The 21,222-nt window shown below is 41.9% G+C and overlaps 2 protein-coding genes across 2 annotated transcripts in view; both read left to right on the top strand.

Annotated features, from left to right (window-relative positions):
* Positions 1 to 21,222, top strand: part of LOC145448535 (uncharacterized) — a 123,565-nt gene that overhangs the window by 20,740 nt on the left and 81,603 nt on the right. The window lies entirely within an intron of this gene.
* On the top strand, positions 1,217 to 13,760 carry LOC145448425 (GDP-mannose 4,6 dehydratase-like). Its single transcript, XM_080326816.1, has 7 exons — positions 1,217 to 1,373; positions 6,128 to 6,336; positions 8,204 to 8,389; positions 9,987 to 10,209; positions 11,830 to 11,923; positions 12,477 to 12,591; positions 13,418 to 13,760. The coding sequence occupies exons 1-7, from the start codon at positions 1,295 to 1,297 to the stop codon at positions 13,619 to 13,621; spliced, it is 1,110 nt and encodes a 369-aa protein (XP_080182942.1). The 5' UTR covers positions 1,217 to 1,294; the 3' UTR covers positions 13,622 to 13,760.

The following is a 21,222-nucleotide window of genomic DNA, read 5'->3' as shown; positions in this document are numbered from 1 at the left end:
TCTTTCTTCACTTAGTAGGCTACCCCATTCACCAATGAATTGTTCGATGCTGGCCTAGAATGACTATAATATTCCCCACAATAGCATCACTAAGGTCCCAATCACACAGTGCGGGGATCTGATCGTTGTGTTTCGCGACGCGAATGGAGCAGCGGACGAAAATAATCTACTTAGGAGCTTATGATCTACCAGGGCCATAACTGCCGCACCCACACCTCCAATTGGGTAACTCGAAGGGGCCCAAGATTATTTCCTATGGTCGTTTGTTGGCGGATATTTATTCAACTTGAATTCTTTTTTCGCGCTTCGCGCGATTTAATATCCCTGGAGATCGAGATTTAAATATCATCAGTTAGAGAAAAATGCGCATATTTTAGAGAAATAGGCATATCGGCGCTGTCCATGACCACGCATTAAACAGGATTATGACTCTAAGATATCAGGCGGGCCACAGCACATTTTAAACCGGGAAATGGGCCACGGCCAAGAAAGGGCTGAGAGCCCCTGGTCTAGGGAGAGAATGTCTCAGTCTCGCTAGAATTCCAGCCGTAGCAGATAGCTTTTTACAGATATTGAAAGAAATGTGTGTAAGGTTGGCCTACGCCTAAGGTTTCACTTGGAATCGTCCTTGGATGTGATGTTTAGATTAGATAATTTTAGAATATCCTCCGTTGAAGTATATATTATGCAAGGCACTAAAGCGGTGGTTCTTAACATTTTTTCCTCCAGCGCCCCTTTTCAAAGTAATGCCCAGGTCTTTCAAGGACATCAAGGACAAAAATAAACTACGTCTTTTCCTTTCGCCCCTCCCTACGCCATGTTTTAAGGACTGTAGTAAGAAAAAGGCAATGGGTAAGAGCTCGACGTCCGGTTGGCGGTTACTACTCCATCTACTGCGGATAAGTAAATCGCCGGCCATCAGAATATACTATATTATACGCCAGATTTGGATTTTAGAATGCAAGACCGCTGGAGCGAGCCATAACCATTCATACATGACGGCCGTTACAAAAAATAAAGTGAACGCCGGTTCGACTGCGACGTGGCTGAGATAATATTATTCCAGCTGTCTTCTGTTTCGTTCCGTGACGCTGTAATTACCGGTACAGTATAACGAAATATAGATGTGTGACTTACTAGTCAATGAGTCAATTAGTTGAAGTGGAAATGCAGAACATGTGAAACCGTCACACCGTAGAAACTCTTTGAAAAATAACGATAGCCTACCTTCTGTCTTTCTGCAGCCGTTACTTATTCCCCGTAATTCTGTAAATTTTATACCACTGGGACTAAAATGTCGACTGGAGATGCGAGTAACGGTAAAAGCGGCGAGCCGGCACAGAAGCAATCCAAAAAAGTTGCGTTAATAACAGGTTTGTGAGCATTGATTTTAGAAGATTTCCGATTGTTCACTATACATTTTATGTATTTCAGTTAATTTCGTCATCGAGATTTAATAATATCACGGAATATATATTAATAATATCATTATCTCTTTTTTCTGCTAGAGTCTACCACCAAATACCAATTTCAGGCAATAATGGTGGTTCTTATATATTTTATATTTATATATTTCTAAGATGCTCCTGGCGTTGGCATGGGTGGCTTGACTTTGAGAACTCTGCTATGTAGACCTTCCTGTTTATATCTTTCCTATCACTAGAATATTACATTTCACCTCATTACATTTTTATTACCATATTTATGTGATTTGTAGAGCTTCACGAGTTCAATGCAGTGTATTTGTATTGAAACGAACCTTGATATTTTCGACTGACACTCTTTGAAACCAATATGGAATCGGTGTCTCGTGCACACCAAAGATTCTACTGACTACACACAGGCGTGACGCTGACGCTGAGAACCGTCTTGGCACACCAAATATATTGGCACTTCTTCGATGGCAGTCAGAGATCGAAAAGTGTTCACCATGATCACCAATGAATGTTTTCCATCAACACGAACAAAAATTTATAAACGTCAAAATAAATTGTTTTTTTTGTGCCTTTGGAGAGACGAATATTAGGGTTGGGGTGGGGGGTATTAGGGTGGGTGAAAAGGGAGATCGGAAGTGGGTTAGGGTCAAAGTTGGGGTTAGGTCTCCCAAGATTAGGGTTGCAGGAGGGGGATATTAGGTTTACGGTTACGGGGATATTAGGGTTGCGGGAAGGGGGATATTAGATTTGCGGTTAGGGAGATATTAGGGTTGCGGGAGCCGGGAGGGGATATAAGCGTTGGGGCTAGGGTAGGGTTGCCATACGTCCGGAATTTCCCGGACATGTCCGGAATTTCACTGAAAAATCTGCGTCCGGGAGGAATTCCTAAAATATGCCCAAATGTCCGTAATTTTGAAGGGTTGAAGTAGGCTCAAAAGTTTTTCGTAAGTCAACATAAACAATATTTTTTTCAAGCAGATTTATGATATCCGAAATTCTTCTTCGCGCTGCGCGCGAGGTAATGCAACGTTTATTGGTATTAGTACGGGCACTTGGCATCACATTCGCCAAACAAATGCAATCAAAATTAATATAAATTACCATAATTTACTGAAATAAGTCCAATGGTAATCGCAATTATAAGCTAACGGTATAGTACTAAAGTTGGTTAGGGCCGATTGGATGATTTAATCACAGACAGTGGTTCCAAATTCTTGGGCTCGTTTACCTTTATCTGGGGATCGCGATGATGTTGGACGTAATCACCGTCCTAGGCCGGGAGTAAGTTTGGGCAAGCTGAATTTTTTTAGTAACCAGCTTATCAAGTTTTTTAGCTGGGCCATGGAACATTTTAAAGTTTGAAATGAGGTCGCGACCATTAAAGGTTGGAAATCACCGGATGAGCAACCTGCTGGTGCATTTTATAGTAGCCCAATGAAAAAATCAATATTATTGAAGAATTCATTCATAAAATTTCACAGCCAAATGCATATAGTAATTGCCCAAGAAGCTACATCGATTACCCTATGGTGGGTTAGAGATCAGTGCTTTTTTTGGGCGGAAGGGCGCGGAAAAAATGTTGTCTCGGACCTGAATAAAATAAAAACACACAATCAAATAGCCGCACCGACCTAACAGTATAGCGGGACTGTCAAACACAATCCCGATGGCCAAACACGGCCCGCCAGACGATTTCATCCGGCAAGTGGAGAAATCTATTGCACACCATAGCAAGTAGCAATCAGCAGAGTTCACATTACAGAGGGTCCAATTCATGACCTATGTTCCACTCCCTTCCTGTATACAGTCGTTTGACAATGCTTTGCTAGTGTGACGTCGTATTGACAGACAATGTGTAATACCTCATTTTAAATCCGCTAGTGTGCGCTACAGAGTGTCCGGAATTTGCTTCACAAAAATATGGTAACCCTAGGCTAGGGGGATATTAGGGCTGTGGGAGAGGGGATATTAGGGTTGGGGGAGAGGGAGATTGGAGGTGGGGTATTTCAAGATTAGGGTTAGGGAAGGGGGCATATAAGGGTTGGGGTTAGGGGGATATTATGGTTGCGGGAGGGGGATATTAGGGCTGTGGGAGAGGGGCTATTAGGATTGGGGGAGATTGGAGGTGGGGTATCTCACGATTATGGTTAGGGAAGGGGGGATAATAGGGTTGGGGGAAAGGGGGGTTGGAGGTGGGTTAGGTTCAAAGTTGGGGTTAGATTACCCTAACCGGGGTTTAACCCACCTCCAATCTTCCTTTCCCCCATTCCTAATAACCCCTTTCCCACAGCCCTAATATCCCCCTAACCCTAATATCCCACCTCCCCAACCCTAATATCCTCCGTCCCGCAATCCAAATATCCCCTAACCCCAGTATTGTCCTCTCCAACCCTAATATCCCCTTCCTGCAACCCTAATATCCCCCTAACTCCAAACCTAATATCCCCCCTGCTGCAACCCTAATATCCCCCTTCCCTAACATCCCCCAACCCTAATCTTGGGGTACCTAACCCCAATTTTGACCCTTACCCACTTCCAATCTACCTTTTCACCCACTCTAATATCCCCCCTCCCGCAACCCCCATGCTAATTTCCCCCTCCCCCACCCTAATACTGCAACCCTAATCTTGGGATACTTTGACCCCAACCCTCTCCAAACGCAGAAACAATATATTTTGACGTTTATAAATTTTTGTTCGTGTTCATGGAAAACATTCATTGGTGATCATGGTGAACACTTTTCGATCTCTGACTGCCATCGAAGAAGTGCCAATATATTACGCTAAACGTACCGGGATTCCAACCCGGCTTGAAAAGAACAACAAAGCTTGAATCTTGGCAGGCAAACATATGGCAAACGTATGTTGGATAATTCTGTTTGTGCGAAAAATTATCGTGACGACAGATTTCGGGTTGTCAGGATAGACCGTTCACACTTTCATTGGTGTGCCTTTGGAGTCGACTTTTTTATCAGAATAAGCCAACCAAGTCAGCGCGAACAGAACAAGTTCGCGTACTGTCTCAAATAGTACGTGGAGCTCAAGTGATCTCTTTGTCTATTCGTAAATTCATGCTGGTGGCATCATATTTGGGGGTACGATTGTTGATATTTAATGTTTTTTCCAATTCTCTACTAGCTGGTGACGAATTACGATGACCCCTGATGAATATCTGCCGAAAATATTCGGGTTTATTTCAATATCAATATATTATTTAATTATTGATTTGTACGGTTGACGGATAAAGATTCTCTCTCTCTCTCTCTGACACAGTAAAGTTGAGAACTATACAACCATCTGTGGACTTGACACTAACCTTACACCCAGGGTTGTAACCAAGTCGCAAAATTCCGAGTCACAAGTCATTCACGCTTTTCTTTGACTCGAGTCATTTTCAATTCACCACCGAGTCAATTCAGTGAGTAGAGAGTCGAGTTCGAGTCATAGTGTTTTGACTCGAGTCCAAGCCTTTGTGTTCACCGTTCAGTTTTTTCAACTTTGCTCGAGTGATAGCCTATAGAACAGTGGTTCCCAACCTTTTCATCCTAATTCCCCACTTCCGATTTATTACGAGCCTTCATTCCCCACCTAAAAACTCTATATTCATATCTACCAGAAAAGTGCTACCTCCAATAAAATTTTGCAAGACTTTGCTTAGTATATAGTACGTGCTATTGGTGATTGTTAAGATCCCCGGAATTGATCAGCACACAATAAAATTAACGCAGCGGTGAACTCGTCACCGTAAACGCACCTCCGTAAATATATGTATCCACCCCGGCGCGCAGCCAGCGGAAAAATAGGAGGGGTTTGAAAATTTTCCAAATGTTTCGGGGTAGCATCAATTTACATACGTAAATACCGAATAGTATATGGGTCAGATAAACTTCCTGACGTTGACGAACTCATGCGTGCGATACATATATATATAAGCCGCCGTAAACTACACTTTCGCACAATACTGAAAGAACTTTAAATATAACATAAATATGTAATTTCCTTTGTAACGAGTCCGGATGTGCTATCAATTAGCGAGTCGACGATCTCCCTTGAATACATGTTCAGTTCAGCAATATGAGCTCGTATTACAACGAATCAGAATTTTTCTATCACTACGTTTCGTGACCGATGATGGTGTACAAATGAATAAAAACATGTCTGGAGATCGCGTGTCGCTATCCAGGCAATTCTCGCTATAGGAGGCACTGATAATATCAATCGCTGAATTGCAAATGAGCTATTAAATATTCGGTCGGCATTTCAAAACGACATTTAATAAAGAAGAACATTACTGTAATGTTTTTTTAAAAGTCAGTCTATTCCCCACGAAAAATCCCGAAATTCCCCATCAGTGGGGAATTCCCCACCGTTTGGGAACCTCTGCTGTCGAATGTCTCGCATTCAAAATATCGTAATTTTACTCAGTCTTACAGTTTATTGCCCGATTTCCCAAGTACCAGGACTGTTAGACGAAATACCGTACTAATAATGTGGTAACATTTATTATTCTTCAAAGTCTGTCTTTTCGTCGTCCTACTCTCGAGTCATATGACTCGGTTCGAATCGTGCACAATGACTTGAGTGGCCTACGAGTCGAGTCTGAACAAAAATTGACTCGAGTCACGTCGAGTCACCAAAGAATCTCGACTCGAGTCATACACAACCCTGCTTATACCCATGCCTTTTTTGAAGGTATTACCGGACAGGATGGCTCCTACCTTACGGAGTTCCTCATTGAAAAGGGGTACGAGGTTCACGGAATACTGCGACGCGCCAGCCAGCCAAACACCCAACGTATCGAGCACTTGTACGCGGATCGGGCCACGCACAAGATGGGGAAGATGATTCTGCATTACGGCGATCTCACAGACAGCACGTGCTTGGTCAAGATTATAAGCCAGGTATGTTCCACCCAGACTCGTACAACTAGATAATTCACGCTCGGCTGCCGTGCTCTCCTCTGGCTTCGTGGCGCAGTTGGTTAAGTGTTGACATTCTGCATCCAACGATATATTACTTGTTGGCTTCACATCCCATTAAGGTCGTGTTTTACAGTTTTGAAAAGCGAAGCAAAATTTTTCGTAAAAACCCGGCGTTGCCATCCGGTTAAGAGTGCCGTAATTTTCCATGTAAAATGCGCAAAATTTTTTGTTCTAAAATCGGGGGTGCGTATTATGCATGGGTACAAGAAGCCTTGAAAAACATACTCCTCGAAATATAACTTGAAATCACGCCTTTCTTCATGTTTGTTTTAACCGCACGTCACATTCAGCCATCATGCCCCGTAATTCGTATTATCAGTGTTACGCGCTGCCAATTAGCGAGAAGCGTGTTGCCTATTAGCGTCTATGCTGCACAACCGCACGCGCATGCAGCAATCAATGACCTAATTTTGCTGGCGTACATAAAGCAAACTAACTTAAGAGATCACTTGCTCACCAATCCTCGCTAATTCCTCGCGTCAACGATAGGCCTGAACAATCGCATATACAACACGCCATGTGCGCAGGATGTAAACGCTGGCCTAAACACTACAGTCGCATCTCCAACAGGCCTGCTGCGCACGAGATAATCGTTGACCTGAGCAATCGCATCTGTAATAGGCCCCGTGCGCAAGATGTCGCTGGCCTGAACTATCGCGTCGCGGGCCTCGCAGGCTTTGGCTGCTGTCTATTATCGTGTAGAGACGATCCCGTTAAGTGTATGATGATTAGCGATCGTTATGTCATGATTGTTCAGCAGTGACGTCGCAATTAACAGAATGACATCGTTTACCAAAACACAACTATTCATGTACTGTGAATGCAGGGTGTGTACTATACATGGGCACAGGCTTTTCCCAAGAATTTACACGCCATTTTAAGGGTGCGTATTATACATGGGGGCGTGCCATATTCGAAAATTTACGGTAATAACCCGTGGCCGTAACAATCCTTTTCAATATTTTCCATGGCTAGCATATCGCGAGAGATCAGTTCGACAGTGATTCTCGACCTTATCTTGGGAACTGGTAAAAGTTCCAAGAAAATTCAAAATTCACCAAAATGCGGTTTTGACAAAGATATGCAAATCAGAAGCAAATACTAGAAACTACCATTCAGTTAGAAATGATTGGCTAGGATAGAAGATATGATTATGTACCAATCACTTTTTGACTCTTCCGGGCTCAATAATACTATTGCGCATTTAATGTACAGGCATAACAGTAGCATTGTCCTATGTATTAACATGTATCTGTAAAAAATCTAAAGATGTTATCTCTGTTTTCCAAAACTTGACGATACCTTGCTAAATAACAATCTCGTTTTATCTTCACACGTTTGAAGATGTATCAAATTGTTACAAACTGTTGTAAATTGTTGTTAACAAATTGCTGGATAAAGGAAGCGCCGCCATCATTAGTCATTGCTGAAATTGTAATGTCATGACATGCCCAGCTTACTGCAATATTTTACCTTGTGATTGTGTATGGAAATTGATGAAAATTTTCATTATACTAGCCAATTACAAACTGACAATGGCCACATCTGGTTAGTGTTAACTTTGGTTCTGGCTGTGTCAGCGTTGGCTTATGTTAGAGTGCGCACTTTCCATTATAATAGTTACGTAAATATAGTTGTTGTTGTTTGTGTAGTTGTTATGTGTTCTATTTGAATGTAAAGTCAAAACATTAAGATTAGTCATTAGTCGTTCAAATTTTTTCGTGAGCCAAATTCTTATGGTAGCCTATGATGAAAATTTTTCTGACGTGTTGTTTCACCGCGACAGATCCAGCCTCAGGAGATCTACAACCTCGCCGCTCAGAGCCATGTGAAGATCTCGTTCGAAATTGCCGAATACACGGCCGATGTGGACGGCGTCGGTACACTTAGGATTTTGGACGCGGTCAGAACCTGCGGTCTTACGGAGAAAGTCAAATACTACCAGGCGTCCACGAGCGAGATGTTTGGAAAGGTATGTCTGGGCTTCGCTGCTGTAATTGATAACTTGGGCAAGGCAACGTAACGTCAAAGAATGGTAAAGTCACCACATTATTGGTATTTCATCTATCAATCCTGATGCTTGGGAAGTAGGGCCAGAAACTGTTGAAACCGAGGAAAATTACTATATTACGAATGTGAGCCATACTTTATCACTCGGTCAGACTTGAAAAAAGTAAGTCGTAGTTTTTGACTCGAGTCCAAGTCATTATGCTCTGCTCACTGTTCAGTTTTCAGTTCCATTCTGGCTCAACACACTTTTTCAACTCTGCCCGAGTGATATAGAATGGCTCGCATTCATAATATAGCAATTTTCCTCAATTTCAACAGTTTCTGGCCCTATTTTCCAAGTATCAGGCAGGAGTGATAGACGAAATACCAATCATGTGGTGACTTTACTATACTTCGAAGTTAGAATGAAATGTCTGTCTTGGCTGTCCTAGTCTCGAGTCATACGAGTTGTTTCGAGTCAATACAATAATTGCTTGATGTTTCGTATGCTACGGTGCGACCATTCGAAGTTTCAAGGCTTCCACGTTGAAAAATAGCATCGAAACTATAATTATCGTTGATAAATCAACTCTTAATGGCAAAGAGCGAATAATTTCAGCACTCAAACAAATAATCTCTCACTCTAGACTAAAATTATTTGAATTAATACTCGGTTCAGATTCGAGTACCCAAATCTTTGTGCGCAGCCATAATGATAACTTTCCTGGCTCCAAATGTTTGCCTTTATTGTCAGAGATAATTGATTCTAGTTGACTGCTAATGTGGGATGACACACCTAGCCAACTATTCCTCTAATGTCAGCACTCCTTGTATGTCATGGTAAAGTTCAATGTTTTGTGTGATTTTGAAATGCTTTGTCATGTCTCACCCGATATATCGGGCTGCGCTCAGGCGTTAGTGTTACATAGACCTATGTCGCAAGTATTTGGCATGACCGGGTGACTGCTTCGCAAAAAGTAGGCCCGTTGCGATGGTTTACTGATATATATTGTACAATTGAATCATAAATTCATATTGAAATGAACCCGAATATTTTCGGCTGACACTTGTCGGGGTTGGCGTCAGCAACTAGTAGAGAATTGGAAAGAACATTGGATATCAACAAGACTATCACAAAATATGACGGCACAGCTTAAGCCATCAATTTCCCTCTGCCTCTCATTCAAATTTCCACGCCTGTGACATCATATTTGGTGAGAGATTGTTGATATGCAATGCTCGTTCCAATTCTCTACTAGTTACTTACGACAGCTATAACTTCGCTTCCACTGGTTGGACTTGCGTCAAATTCACAGAGCATCGTTTCTATAGACAACCTAACACTTTGATGGGGTGAACAGAAAATTATAAAAAAAATAGAAACTTTCTTCTGTAGCAATGCGGTTACTGATTGGCATTGAACCAAATTTGGTGTGTAGGCTTTAATTAGGTAACCTAACAATTTTATCAAGCAGCCAGTACAATTTGAGAAAAAAAGTATTTTTTGAACGTACCCCTAATGCTCATTTGTTGGCTACCGAAAATATACATATTATTAAATACATCATATTCTTACCTAGGTCCAGGAAATCCCGCAGCGCGAGACTACCCCGTTTTACCCCCGTTCGCCGTACGCCGCCGCCAAGCTGTACGCGCACTGGATCACGATCAATTACCGCGAGGCTTACGGCATGTTCGCCTGCAGCGGCATTCTCTTCAACCACGAGAGCCCGCGTAGAGGCTTCAACTTTGTTACTAGAAAGATTTCGCGTAGCGTGGCCAAGATACATCTCGGCTTGCAAGGTACGATGTGCGTTGTAGATATATTTGGTAGCGTTTCGCACCCGCCAAGCGCATAGAGGTGGTCAGTAATGAAGTACTTCTGATTTTTCCTTCAGCTCAAGTAGGTTTAACCCTCCTGTGATCAGGGTTGTAATGACTCCAGTCACGATTTTCTGATGACTCGACTGTACTCGAGTCATTTTGCTCAAAATGCGGAAATGACTCGACTCGAGTCAATCTGTGTATTGACTCGAACCAAGTCATATGACTCGAGACTCAAACGGCCAAGACCAACATTTCATTGTAATTTCGAAGAGTAGTAAAGTAACCACCCTATTGGTATTTCGTCTAGGCCCTATATTATAAATGCAAAACATTTGATATAAGCAAACTGAGTTATAAAAAGCGGGTTTAACAAGACTTCAACTTCAAACTTTGCAGTCAACACAATGACTTGGACCCTCTGCTCGATGACTTGGACTCGGTGGTGAATTGAAAATGACCCGAGTCAAAACTATTAAAGTGAGATTGACTTGTGACTTGATTACAACCCTGCCTGTGATACATTCTCGAATGGTTATATTTTTCTACTAGTTCCACTCCTTTCCCACAGTTTATGGGCTTAATTGCTTTTCGTACTATTTGAACGCACTCTCCGAGATACAGAGCTTCAACGCACTATCGAATAATGTATTCCTGTTTAAATATACCCGAATACTTTCGGCTGACGCTCTCCATAATTAATCATCAGCGACTAGCAGAGAATTGAAAACAACATTGTACTGTATGTCAACAGTGTATCACCATATTGATGTTTCAAGTTCTTATGAATTCTCCACCAGCTGCTAATGATTACAACAGCGGGCGTGGCCCACAATATTAAGGTTTATGTCAATATGAATATATTGTTGCGTTGTATATGTATCAGTGTTGGTACGTCGCGATCTGTGTGGGCAACCAGTCATTCACAGATTGTGCAGCATGGTTTTCTTCGGCCTCCGTCTGTAAATCACAAATGAATTTACCGCAAACGAAGTGATCAGAGCTTATGCTACGTTGTCGTGGACCAGTAGAGTTTGATCCATCGCAGTGTCTTTCTTGGTGATAATCTGAGTGTACCTCTTCTATAATTTAAATCAGACTAATATATTAGTTCAACTATTTTTGTTACTCCGTCACTAGGGCGATTCTTTTGCCTAAAAACGAAAGATTTTGACCTTGAAAATCCAAATTTTGACATTTTTTTACCCTAAAAAACATAATTTCGACCAAATTTTGACATAACGTATGCAAATTAGGTGTTTTCCCGCATAATGCTAGAATTGTACTGTCTATCTTCATTTCTGGTTCGAACGGTCTGTCCTTACAAAGTAGATTGACCTGAAAAAGCTTTTTTTGATTCGAAAACTGACAAATTTTTACATGAAAAAACTTTATTTTGACAAAACCCGGCCCTGTGCTAGGCCACGTCACGTATTACAACCCTGGTTTCATGCGTGGTTTTCTAAGCTTTCATTTTTCTTCCACTGGAGGTTGGTTTGACACGTGTAGGATATCGCTACCGCTTCTTCTGCTTACAGTCGTTGTTTATTGTTTTTCTTGTGTAGCCATCGTGGCTAATTTTACCGCGTCCGTTTCCAGAATACATGGAACTGGGAAATATCGACTCGAAACGAGATTGGGGCCACGCCCGAGACTACGTGGAAGGAATGTGGCTGATGTTACAGCAAGACACGTGAGTGTTTGAGAGGGCGGCAAACGCCGTTGTAACCAAGTCGCAAGGTTCCGATTCACAACTCAATTTTATAGTTTTGACTCAAGTCGAGTCATTTTTAATTCACCGCCGACTCGTAGAGTTGTGACTCGAGTCCGTGTCCAAGTTGTTAAGTTCACTGTTCGGTTTTCAGTTCAATCCAGCTCAACCGACTCTATTCAACTCTGCTCGAGTGATATAGAATGGCTCGCGTTCATAATATCGTAATTTTCCTCAGTCTCACAGTTTCTGGCCATATTTTCCAAGTATCAAGACTGATAGGCAAATTACCGTACCAATAATGGGGTGACTTTACTATTCTTCGAAGATACAATAAAATGTCTGTCTCTTGGCCGTCCTAGTCTTGAGTCGTATGACATGGTTCGAGTCGATACAAAAACTGACTCGGGTCGAGTCATTTTAAGCATTTGAAAAATTGAGTCAAGTCGAGTCACCAAAAATCGCGACTCGAGTTATTACTGCAGCCCTGCCGTGCGGTAGAATGTGTGTGTGAATTTTACCCATCTTGTTTCAGCCCTGATGACTTCGTTCTGGCCACCAACGAGACACACAGCGTAAGGGAATTTGTGGAGAAAGCGTTCGCTTTTGTCAACGTTGAGATTGGCTGGAGAGGCGCCGGCGTTGACGAGGTATCGAAAGAATTGGGGTGTAGTAGTTGCAATTGCGGAATGAATTGTGATGGATTTGAATTTTTTAATTTAAGCAGATCGAAATAACTGTCATGGTTCATGCGAATTTCAATGGAATCTCGAGAAACAGTGATTAGAGCCTGATTATTAGTAGATTTTTGAGCTGATATCGACATATCCTTCCAAAACTACACGGCAGTTATCTGATAGGCTTTGTAGCAGGGTTGTAACAAAGTCGCATGGTTCCGAGTCACAAGTCAATCTCACTTTTATAGTTTTGACTCGAGTCAAGGCGAGTCATTTTCAATTCACCACCGAGGTAAGCCCGACTCCAAGTCAGTGAGTAGACTGTAAAGGGTCGAGTCCGAGTCATGATGTTATGACTAAGTCCGAGTTCAAGTCATTGTGTTGACTGCTCAGTTTTCAGTCGAAGTCCTGGTAAACCCACTTTTTATAACTCTGTTTGGTGATATCGAATGCTTCGCATTTATAATATACTAATTTTCCTCACTTTTAGTAGTTCGTGGTCGCGTTTTCAAGTACCAGTGCCAATAGACGAAATCCCAATAGTGTGGTTACTTTACTATTCTTCGAAGTTATAATGAAATGTCGGTCGTGGCCGTCCTAGTCCAGAGTCGCGTGACTCAGTTCGAGCCATGCACAATGACTCGTCTTGACTCTAGTCAAAACTATAAAAGTAAAACTGACTCATGACTCAATACCTTGTAACTTGGTTAAACATTGAAAATTGAATACAAATTTTGGACACCTTTCTTTTCATGCCCGATTTCAAGTCCTTACTCCAGAACGACCTTTTGCGTGACAGGTCGGTTTCGACAAAGCAGACAACGAGACCCGCGTCAAAATCAACCCGCGCTACTACCGACCCACGGAGGTCGAATTCCTGCTCGGCGACGCGTCCAAGGCCAAAAAGGCGCTCGGCTGGGAGCCCAAAATCAAATTCGAAGAGCTTGTGAAAGACATGGTCCAGTCCGATATTGAGATGATGCGAAAAAGTCCGAACGCCTAACTTGTTTGTTTCTTCAATTCCCGCCAACCCTATTGCGATAACGGTTACGGTCTACTTTTTTTGTTTTATGTCTGACAAAATCTTGATTTACCTTAACGGTTTGGGCTACCCTCAAAAAGCACATTTCTTCAACACAGATTTCTTCAGATCCGTCCCGACATGTCTTCATAGTTTGTACTTTTGTAAGTTTATTTTCCACTGATCATTTGCTAATGCATCCCCTGTTTAGGTTCCTTTCGAAATTCACAATCATCGAAATGCAGTAGTTACGACTAGTATGGCTGGAATCGTTGATTTGAATACTCAAATCCCAATCTAGTGGTAATTGTAATGAGTCGAATTGAGTAGTTCTGAAATTATGCGACACTGAGAGCTGTTTTGTCAACGACGATTGTAGTTTTGATACTTTATTCCCGATGTGGCAGTGTTAGAACATCGATTGGTCGCAACACAGCGTACGAAACATACAGTAGCGGACAAAGCTACACAACTTTAAAATTTGAATTTGAAAATAATCGTTGGTGGGTGTTGTGTCATTTACTTATCGTTAAAAGGTGAACACATTCACTATTGAAACCCCGGTAGTCCCACACCCAAACAATCATTTTTCGAATGGCAAGCCAACTTCTTACGTTGCTGCTAAGAACAACCTATTTTGTATCTAAAAAACGGTTTGCACCGAGCAACTAATAGAACACAGTCTAATAGCAATGTAATATGCAAGCATATCGCACTAATCTCATAGACGAAATGTATATTTTTCCGCAGTAAGCCATGCCCGCGATACGTTCTCTCGCGTTAAACTCGGAATTACCGTCGCAGTGTGGCCTGTACGAAATTCTAGATGTGGTGAAATGTAATCTCTTTCGCCAATGGTGCTGACGATATCTTCAATTTTTATTTACAGAGTGTGTAGTTCGCTCAAAAAAGATTCTGTTCCATTTTTCGTAATCTATGCGTGATCGGATTGTAAATGTTTGAAATACTCATTGTGACAATGAATTAGCTTTCGTGTAAGTTGTTAATTCTTGCGCCATGTCGTCCATTTATGTATTCCTATATAGCGGTGGTTCTCAAATTTTTTCTATCGGCATACTGCCTCGAGGTTCTATGATTTATCGCTAACGATTTGTGAACACAGTAATTTTACTTGAAATTTACTGCATACCGCATAAATCGATTGTGTGTACCACTGTTTGAGAACCACTGGTATACAGGCTAGAGAATATGTTCCATCCTATAGTGTGCCTGAAGCTAATGATGCTCTTACACAATTGTAGCAAAATTGATATCTAGCGCCACCGGTTTTTATGGTTCTCCAGAGCAGGGTTGGAGAATAAAATGCCGTCGCGGGTGTTCTCCCTACTGGGAGACTTCTGTTCACTAAATCCCACTGCTTGGCACCTATGCTCTGGTGAGATGATGTAGAGAAGCGTCGTGACTTTGTAGCGGGCGTCGTATTTGGTTTGATGTACTGATTATTATGTAGATTGAAATATAATCGTTAGCTATGCATGTCTGTTTTTTGCACTCGCCGTTTGGTTGTCGAAAAAATCCGCGCATGTTCTGCGACTGTTCAGATTCAAGACAGATAGCTAGCTCATCTGTCATGTTCATTTTGTGTCGTTGAGTTGGTCTAAGTGAGGGTGTAGTCCCAAGTGTTTACCTGCTCCAACTCCGTACCTCATTCATACCGCTGCTACGGCTCCGTTAAATAGGTTTACCATATTTTAGAATCAGGGAAATACAACACTTTACAACCCATAAAAGTTAGATTACCGGACTAGAACGCGGGTGATTCCAAAATTTGTAGTAGAAAAGTTGAGCTGACTGAAAAGAAGGTCATCTTTCCGACTCTACTACTGAATTGCTCACTTTTTAACAATACTGCTGTGGTGTTGACCAGGACCGAAACAACACTTTGTACCCTGAAAAGAGATTGGTCTTCGACCACGTAAAGTGATAATCCAGACTTCTAGGGGGATTTTACCCGCCTGGCACTATACGTTTTTGCCACTATATACTTATCAGCGAGATTTGTCGTAGGGCCTACTGTTTAAAGAGTCAGCTTGTATCGCCTCAACGCGCGAAAACTTTAGATTGCATATATATATTGCTATCAATTTTTTGTTGTCTCTCTGCTCGCGTAATCAGGTTAACCGGTTGAGCTGAGTGAGGTGTCTTAGAAAATGCGTAGGTCCCGTAAATAATAATTAAACATATATTCGGGCGGACAGGATGGTAGGCCTATAATGACTTCGTTGCATGATGTTATTTCGTGACCTCCTGTCTGATATGTCAAAAGATATTGGAGTCGTCCAAACCTACGAAACTAGGAAACGCATTCGATTTCTTATTGCTATTTCTTCACTGGCAAATGATTTTTCACTGCGTGATAGCATTTGTAGGCTATTGTGGGGTTCAGATTGCCAGGACTTAACATTAATTCGCGCATAAAGTTGCATTAATTTTCAAAAAATACTCTAAAATGTATGTCAATTCACGAAATAAAACATTTTCAAGTGTCATGAAATATTTCAGTTTTTTTTTCATTTTTTTCTTCGGAAAATGCAAATTTGGCGATATCTTGACAATTTAATATGCCAGAATAAAACTGAAAGCAGATTCGAAATCAGTGTGGCTAATCCAAACCACATACTCACGATCTCGTTTAAAAAATTTAGTCTCAATTTAGATTACCAACCTACGGATAGATGTGCAACACGTGACTCACGTTTGAATGCGCGAGTGGCGTGTACTGCTGAGCCGGCTAAAAGCAGAATAATTGGTAATCCTATAGCTGGCGATCCGAGCTTTCAAATTTAATATGGCCGATCTTAATCGAAAGCTAGTATCGCACTGATTCCGTCAATAAAAATTATATATTGCCAGGGCAATGGAACCACCCCCAAAATAGTCGTCAAAGTCTGAAAATTCGCACAGTTCTGAACAATCACTCAACGCGATTGGCCATTGTTATGGTCATTGTGCTGCGGCGCTCTCATTGTTGAGAGCAATCATCATAATCATTGGTTTATTAGCAATTTTATCAGTTCAATATACACCACAAAATGCGATACAATGAAAAGATAGGAAGGTGTCGAAGCGACTTGGCGTAGTCTATGGAATCAGACACCCACCTTGGCTTAGGCGATGTGAAGAGGAGGCATGCACGACGGAGGTGAGTTATCTATAGTGAAAGAACGATGCGATGATACTACAACCGACGTAAGGGGCAGTATAGTGCACGGCTGCTATAGAAGTACTCTATGAGTAATTGAACATAACCACTCGAACTAGTAGACTAAAACCTAACCAATTACTTCGGAAAATATAAGTAGGCCTTCATGTAGGCTACTTCGTTACTGACTACCTCTGACGGCCAGCAAGATGTATATTCTCCATAATGCCATGGCATTGAATAACAGAACGAATCATGAAACAGTGAATAATATAATATATGTGTACCAATGGACAAAGGAGAACCGAAGGGACTGGCTCATCGTCAGGTAAGGCGCAGCCCTCAGAGCACAGCAACTCAACTTGGGTTGGACGCTAGATACTCTAATTTTGTGTACTGCCACTAGATTTTAGTTTATGAGTCGTTTGAATTGACCATATTGTGCGATACAAAACCGCTACTCGCCAAAAAAGTTTTCAAATCGGTCTTCCATCCTTAACCCTCGCACGCTGCATCGCAAAAGACCGAGACAGGCGAAAGCGGCGCTTACGCAATAGCGCAAAAAGAGAGAAATCCTCGATCCAGCGCCTAGCTTTCTTCTCGGTCATGCGCTGAAAGCTCTCAATGGTGATGCCGCAAGCGGTTAATTTCGCGAATGTGCGCTCTCAAATTTACAGTGTAGGCGATGTGAAGAGGAGGCATGCATTGCACATTGCCCACTGAATGAAAAGTAAAGAAGATAGTATAGAAAAAAGCAATGCGACAAAAATGGGGTGACATGTCATGTCATGGAACGCGAGATCGATAGGTCAGTCGTAGTCCGGTAATCTTGAGGATGTACTAGTATTTCGGCTTTCGGCGGCTGTTTTGGAGTGGTAACATTGCCCTGATGAGCATTAAATTTGTACTTTCGGAATCAGTGCGACACTAGATTTCGATTAATACCAGACATATCGAATTTGGACGCTTGGATCGTCAGCTATAGTACTACAAATTATGCTGCTTTCAAGCGGCTCAGCAGTACGTAACTCCGCGCCTTCAACTGTGAAAATCACGTGTTGTGCAATGCATCTATCCGTAGATTAGTTAGCATAAGCACATTTTGTCGACCAGAGTTATTGATCATCGATACCGTCATACTTGACTACCTCACAGCATGAGTTGAAGTGTATTGGCACAATGTTTAGTCTTTCGAAAGCAGCCGTATAGTAGACAGGCCGCATCGCAGCTCTTGGTTTTAACAGGCAATAATGTGATTTCTCATTTAGAGTGTTGCCAGCTTATTTGAACGATATGTTATAGACATGCTTTCTCTTTCTTGGGCATCATTTATGAACTCGGCCGATTCTATATCGTCGAATCATATATGTAATTCGTGATGTCACTAAGCTAATTGCTGATCCGTGGGAAAAGTTTGCCTAGTTAGTATTCGTACCACTTTTGTTGTAGAATTGTGGACTTTCACAGATTTAACTTGACAACCCTATGCAGGTAAAAATGAATTCGTCCGAGAAGCTTAATTGGACTGTTTAAACTCATTACTCCAAAAATGTAGGGCTTTTTCGAATATGAAAGAAGATTTAGCACTATTCCGGTCAGTTAACACCCGATCGGAGCTTTCTAACAGTTAGCAACCAAGGCATCGTGGATCATCAGCTACATAAAGAGGTTTTTTTTCACGTAATCTTAATGAAGAATATGATCTTTTATATTTTTGTCCTTGATGTTTATGCGGCATATACGCCGACTCATGATAGACATATACGCGATCTGTGCATAGCTGCATATGTATACCATATGGTGTGCATACGCCGCTGGACGGGGAAGGTGCAGAAATATCCTTGTAAGACTTTTTTAGTCTTGCCCCTCCTCTCCATTCCCTCCCATGAGGGTCCATACCGATCGCCTCCGCCATGATACCGATCGGTTATCTACTGCCCAATTCACTTAGAGTTCGTTCGGTTGCCTTGTCGCTGTTTCCGCGAATTAGACACACCCTATCCGTGTTGTTGCTTTTGGCATTTTTCGCCCTTTCCGCGTTTTAGGGTCCAGTTTCCACTTCCTCGTCTTGAAGGCTTTACTATAAAAATTGCGAGAGAGATACGTCAGGTAGCGTAATAAAATGAGTCTGATGATATTCGAAAGAGATCGGGTGTTTATACCCGATCGATACGGAAAAAGGGCGTTGTGGTTTGCGTGAAAAGGGTAGACATGCGCAATGCGCGGCAGGATAGCGAAGCTTACGCAATGCGCAAGGGGTAATTAATATTGCGCAATACGCCAAAGGATTATGATGGTAATTGAGCAATACGCGACAAAAGATTACGAAGCCATTATATTGTGCAATTGTATGTGGGTTACGTGGCAATTCCAGTACTACGAGCACAGTAGCCTACAGTTCCCTCGTAACAGATACCTGGCGTTACCTAGGGACATTACGTTAAGGACCCGCGGTCTGCTACGATACATTATCTCTGTAGTGAATTGTCGTGGTGATGAGGATTACTTCGTAGCACGGCTGTGGAGTGGGGTTGGTTCATTTTACCACCGACTCCAGAGGTTTTCTATATACCGACTCTGACTCCGACTACAGGAATTTCAAATTTACCGACTCCAGCTCCGATTCCTAATATTTTCTTCACGGAACTCCGACTCTGACATTCCTGTAAATCCACTCAGAAAATTATAACTCTGCTACCGTTTTTTATACATGTATAGTCCACAGAAAGAAACTGAGTGTTTGTGATGGTTAGAAAACCTACAATCTTGATGACTTCTGTAACTGCAGCGGTGTTTTTGGTAACATTTCGTTGGATTTTAAAGTACATGGGGTGGGAGTCAGATCATTTTATCAAACTCCGACTCCAGGGAGTCCTACACAAATATTCTGAGACCCTTAATCCAAAAAGAGAAAGTTTAACGAAACTCTGACTCCGACTCCACAGCCCTGCTTCGTAGCTAATTGTCGGTCTCGCATTAGTTTCATTTTCAGGACCAGTATAAAGGGTTCTTGATTAGCGCTATTGCAATCTTCGGCGTGTTGCTCATTAACAATGATGAGAAGGCTATAATTTATAGAAATGGTCTTTGGAAAAGTCGCTGTGTCGGCAGAGAGAGTCTCTTGCTCTTCGCTTCCACGTCAAAAACAGAATTTCTCGCGAAGTGTCAAGATCATGTAGTGTAGTCAGTGGCGGCTCGTCCTATAGGGCAACTGGGGCATTGCCCCACCTAAAATTCTGTTCAATAACAATTCTTTACCATTTATAGACGCACACCTGTCTATATAAACCGAAATCACAGCGAAAATCGTATACTTCTTGTCCTTTCGCTTGTAAATGCCCATATATAGCGAAGTCTATGCGAAAATCGAATTCTCTTCTGTGTTTTCGCTTTGCGAATGCCTAGCCGGGGCTTGCCCCGGTAGCGCTCATAACAAGCTTTCACTGTCTATTCTCTCAAAACCGCGCACAATAAAGAAACGGTGATTTACTCTCTCCTATTCATAAAATTACCGAGCAACCGGGGCACGATAGCTCTGTGCCCTTAAGGTGTGATATAACAATCGTATCTATAGCTGAACTCTGTTACCGTCATATGCGTTTAGTCGACCTTTGCTGGTATAGGTCGATTTTAATGGGGTTTCACACCATGAAAACTCTTGAAACTTGTTATGTCATGTCGTGATGGTGGTATTTAACACTACCCCAAGTTTCAGGGTTTCTACTTAAAGTTTAGGGTAGTAATTCCGTTTCCGAAGTTGAGTGTGTGCTGATCCGTCATGTATCGCAAACAGATTTTACTCAAAAGCCGGTATTGGTATCCATTGGTTTTGACGGTGTTCAATACTGAGATCGGTTATGACATTTGGTACGGTAAGTCTTAATGTTAGTATCGAACGCTGTACCAAGTTTTAAGTTTGTCACTGAACTGTGTTAGTGGTAATTTCGTTTCCTAATTCGAGTGAGAGCTGACTCGTCATTTATCGCTAACAGATTATACGCAAAGCCGGTATTGGTCTCTATTGATTTTAACGATGCTCCTTACCTAGATCCGTCATAAGCTTTTGCACGGTATGTCTTGATTTTAGTATCGAACGCTGTGCCAAGTCTCAAGGTTGACACTCAATGATTAGGGCAGTAATTTCGTTATCAAGGTCGAGTATGGTAAAGATGTGCTCCGATCTGACACTTTAGCCTACAACACATTGCGGATTTCACGCAAAAGCCGGTGTATCTGCGGTAACGTTAAGTGAGATGATGATATCATTCTCAGTTTGCAGTCAAATATTTACTTTGATCGTATATTCTCCAATGTCAATTTCACCGTGAAATTGTGGCCTTCAAGCCATTTGCGTACAACCCCCCCCCCGTCACTTGAACAGCCTATTCCTCAGTAAATTTTACGCAAAATTCGGTGTTGG

This window comes from Botryllus schlosseri, chromosome 1 (assembly GCF_051294905.1).
Source record: "Botryllus schlosseri isolate E-star chromosome 1, Bs_hap1, whole genome shotgun sequence".
In the NCBI taxonomy this organism is placed as follows: domain Eukaryota; kingdom Metazoa; phylum Chordata; class Ascidiacea; order Stolidobranchia; family Styelidae; genus Botryllus; species Botryllus schlosseri.
Note: the sequence above shows the minus strand (reverse complement) of the source record. Positions and strands in the feature narration are given on the sequence as shown.